The following is a 3,688-nucleotide window of genomic DNA, read 5'->3' as shown; positions in this document are numbered from 1 at the left end:
GTTACACGCGACACAGAGCCTAACTACAGAAATCCATTTCTTTTCAAAACAGAAAACCATTAAGTTTTAAAAATGTCATTGTGCATTGCAGTGTTTACAAACCATTACAAAATCCCACTACATGCACTTACAACAACGTAATATATTGAAAAATATATCTTCATATGGTTATTGAAAGACAAAGTATACAATAGAAATGTCATGAATTTGGAACAATACAGTGATGGATTGGTTAGGATTCGATCTCATCTTCAATAAGATCCATCCTTGCCAAACGATCAACATCAATATCCATTTGATCAATTTGTAAGGCTACGATTAAATTTATTCTACTATCGCTATTTTGCCCATTGATAATGGTACCGATGCCTTGATCATTCTCATCATCATCACCATCATCCTCAATGGAAGGGTCATCCTCATGATCGTGAGAAATGGCACGCTCATCCTCATTATCATGATCATCTACATTGGCATGTTCGACATCATCTTCTTTGCGGCTTGCCACATCCTCCATATGCTCCATATCAGTGAATGTATTATACATTACTTTGGAACGTGGTGCAATAGGGATGACATACCACCATTTACTGTCATGCACCATTGGCAGATAGATAACCTGCTCAAATACACATAATTCATTAATTAATTAGCATATCAAAAGTCAAGGGGTGCGCGAGCTTAGATATATATGTACATGAAACACATTTGTAAAAAAATGCATACCTGCTCACATTGTTGTGGCAATACGAGCCTATCTTTCTTTGTTTGCCAAAACTTTGTAGAGTCAATAGTTACATAGCCAATTGCATGGCGTTTTATCGTTGCGTTAGGCCCTTTTTCCACCACGTTCATTTGCCATTTGACATCCAAAACATACACAAAGAAGCGGCGAAAGTCAAGTCTGTATATGTCTTGGATTGTGCCACAATAATCATCAATTTTTCCATTGGCTCCCTCAAAGCTACTAATGACACCGCAATCTTGTGTATTCCTCTTTTCATCTATTCTTTGTGTTCGAAAATGCTTGCCTTCACACCATATAGCATTGAACATAGTGCACTGGACCAAAATATAAGCAATATCTATGTAAGCAATTAATGTGAATAAATATGAAAAGCCAATCACTTACAAAGAATGCAAATTTACATTTGTTCTATGTACCTTTAACATGCATCCTCGTGCATACTCCCATTCTTCCGCCGTGATATGCAGCCCCTCATCTCTCTCTGCTCTCTCCATTTCCTCATGCAACCAATCAACATGAATATCATTCGGAAGTGTTGCTAGATGCTTAGGGTACGCCTTACGAGAGCCATGTTGCCTCCGAAAGAGAGCTCTGTCTGCTTGCCTTTTTGTCTTTGCATCCTCGTATCTTGTAACCCATCTGCTCATCACATCACTATTAAGGATGCAAGTGAAATTAAGATCATCAATCAATGTTCTCTCAATTACTTTGCTCTGTCCTTTTCCTTGAGGCACAATAGACGTCATCCTCAAGTCCTCTTCATTGCTCCATAGTCGCGGCAAAGAGCTATCCACCTGATCAAGAAATTCTGATATATATACAAGAGACTCTTGTATCAACCAACCCTCAGCCATGCTTCCTTCGGGCCTTGCACTTTGCCTCACAAAGTCTTTTAAGGTCTTCATGAAGCGCTCTAGGAAGAACATCCAACGGGCATGCACAGTGCCACATAAAGCAATTTCATCCACTAAATGCACAATGAGATGTAGTTGACTTGTGAGAATGGTTCGCGGAAAAGTCTCCTCTACCATACAAACCACCTCCACTGCTTTACGAGGTACATCAAAACTCTTCACATCTGTTCTATACCTTGCTTCACCACAAGTGGGACACTGTCGAGCCTCCTTATGCGTCCCACGAAAGAGAATGCAATCATTGATGCATGCATGTATGCGATCATAATCCAATCCTCCAAGAGATGTCACATAGCGCCTCGCTTTGTCTCTTGAGGTGGGTAGTCTATTCCCCTTTGGAAGCATGTTTGATAATAGCCTGCATCCAATATCATCAATTAGCCCATAACCCTAAACCCTATACTGTAAACCAAAAACCACTAACTCAAATTTGCAAGTTACAATGCTTACTTCAATAATGCGTCAAGACTTGCATTGCTCCATCCATAAACTGTTTGTATATTGAGCAGTTCAAGTGAAGCACGTAAAATAGAGAATGTGCACCCTTCAAAAACCGGTGTCGATGAAGCGTTGTAGAGATGCTCTTGTTCCATATCATTGTCGTCCACACCTTTGCGATCATCCCTAAAAAGATTCCGTACCATGTCATCAAACACTTCCTCTTCCACAACTTCGTGGGGTGCAGGGCTATTGTCATCCCTTTCCCACTCATCTCCGACAAGAGATCCTGAAGCTCCAGCATCATCTCGTCGACGCTTTGCATGCTCTCGCCGTGCGTATGGCACCATGTTAGGGTGTGGTACTGCATCCTGCTTCAATCACAGTATATATATTACAACGCGCTCCATTAATTTGCACACCATGAGTTATTTTAATACTTTCAATTCACATCTTCTCACATCTAAACCTATTTGAATCCATTCTCCATACATCGAGATGTGATTCAATGTAATTCGACGCGCTCGTACAATGCACCCTTGACATCGATTACACGTACACTTGATCCTTTGTGCCAGCCACACGTCGCGATCACGATGATGCATTGTCTCATCCTCACCAGAACTGCTTGAAGAGGATGATGACATGCTATGTCCAAAATAACCAATACAGAAGTAGGATCAGTTTTTAGTGAAATCATACACATCCTATGCACAAAACAATGGATACACAAGAATAATCAGTTTTTAAAAAAAGTATAAACAGTCTCTGTGTCGCGTGTACAGGCGCGTCTACAATGTGTTCTGCTGCGCTTTTACACGCGCTTTTACACGCGTGCTTTTCGCGTTTACCTGCCGCGCGCGTCGCTTTCTTTCTTTTAAAAGCGCGCCCTCTTTCAAAACACTTCTTCTTTCTGCGCCCGCTTTCTTTCTTTCAAAAGCCCTTCTTTTAAAACCGAACCTGCCTCTTCCAACCAGCCTTCTCCCTCTTGGACTACCCAAAAGAAGCAAAGGGTGCAGACAACATAGAAAGGGAGAGAGAAGCAAGAATCAACGAACTCACTTTTCAAAGACTTTTCAAAGAGGTTGGTTGTCGTTTGTTTGTTTTGGCAAATCTGTCGCTTTCTTTCTTTCCACCCGTGCTATGTGTACTTGAAAGCGACAGAGGATAGAATTGTAAGAGATATTGTAAGAGATATGTTTATTTTCTAGAATGGTAGATATATGTTGTAGGTTATATATTGTAGGAGATATATTGAGGAGATATATTGTAGGAGATATGTTTATTTTTTATATGCATGTTTTGCTTGGTTCATTGAGGCGGAATTTCGACGCTTCGCAGATTCTTCATGGATCCAGGCTCTTCCTCCGATCCGTTGGCATACGCCACTTGGATGATGGAGATGATAAACCATTTTGGGCGCCATCCTAATCCAGTGGAGCTGACAGAGTATATGTATGCCCATCCTCCTCCTAGACTCCCAGGTCACACCGCGCCCCCAAGTACACAAGCCTCTCCACTGCCGTCTACGCCTGCGAGTCCGGCGAGACGTACCCCTGCGCATACACGCTCACCGAGGAGACACACC

At 41.7% G+C, this 3,688-nt stretch overlaps 2 protein-coding genes across 2 annotated transcripts; both read right to left on the bottom strand.

The window, feature by feature from the left end:
* Positions 1-232: 232 nt before the first annotated feature.
* LOC148040905 (uncharacterized) lies at positions 233-936 on the bottom strand. Its single transcript, XM_087683145.1, has 2 exons — positions 727-936; positions 233-619 (listed from the first exon to the last, which is right to left on the bottom strand). The coding sequence occupies exons 1-2, from the start codon at positions 853-855 to the stop codon at positions 233-235; spliced, it is 516 nt and encodes a 171-aa protein (XP_087539271.1). The 5' UTR covers positions 856-936.
* A 1,172-nt stretch (positions 937-2,108) lies between these two features.
* Positions 2,109-2,747, bottom strand: LOC148040904 (uncharacterized). The gene is made up of 2 exons (XM_087687260.1): positions 2,562-2,747; positions 2,109-2,474 (listed from the first exon to the last, which is right to left on the bottom strand). The coding sequence occupies exons 1-2, from the start codon at positions 2,745-2,747 to the stop codon at positions 2,109-2,111; spliced, it is 552 nt and encodes a 183-aa protein (XP_087543386.1).
* Positions 2,748-3,688: the final 941 nt, after the last annotated feature.

The sequence above is a fragment of the Lygodium microphyllum genome, chromosome 1 (genome assembly GCF_053477565.2).
Source record: "Lygodium microphyllum isolate KBCC chromosome 1, Lygodium_microphyllum_v1.1.10, whole genome shotgun sequence".
Taxonomy (NCBI): Eukaryota; Viridiplantae; Streptophyta; class Polypodiopsida; order Schizaeales; family Lygodiaceae; genus Lygodium; species Lygodium microphyllum.
This window is presented reverse-complemented; position numbering and strand designations above follow the sequence as displayed.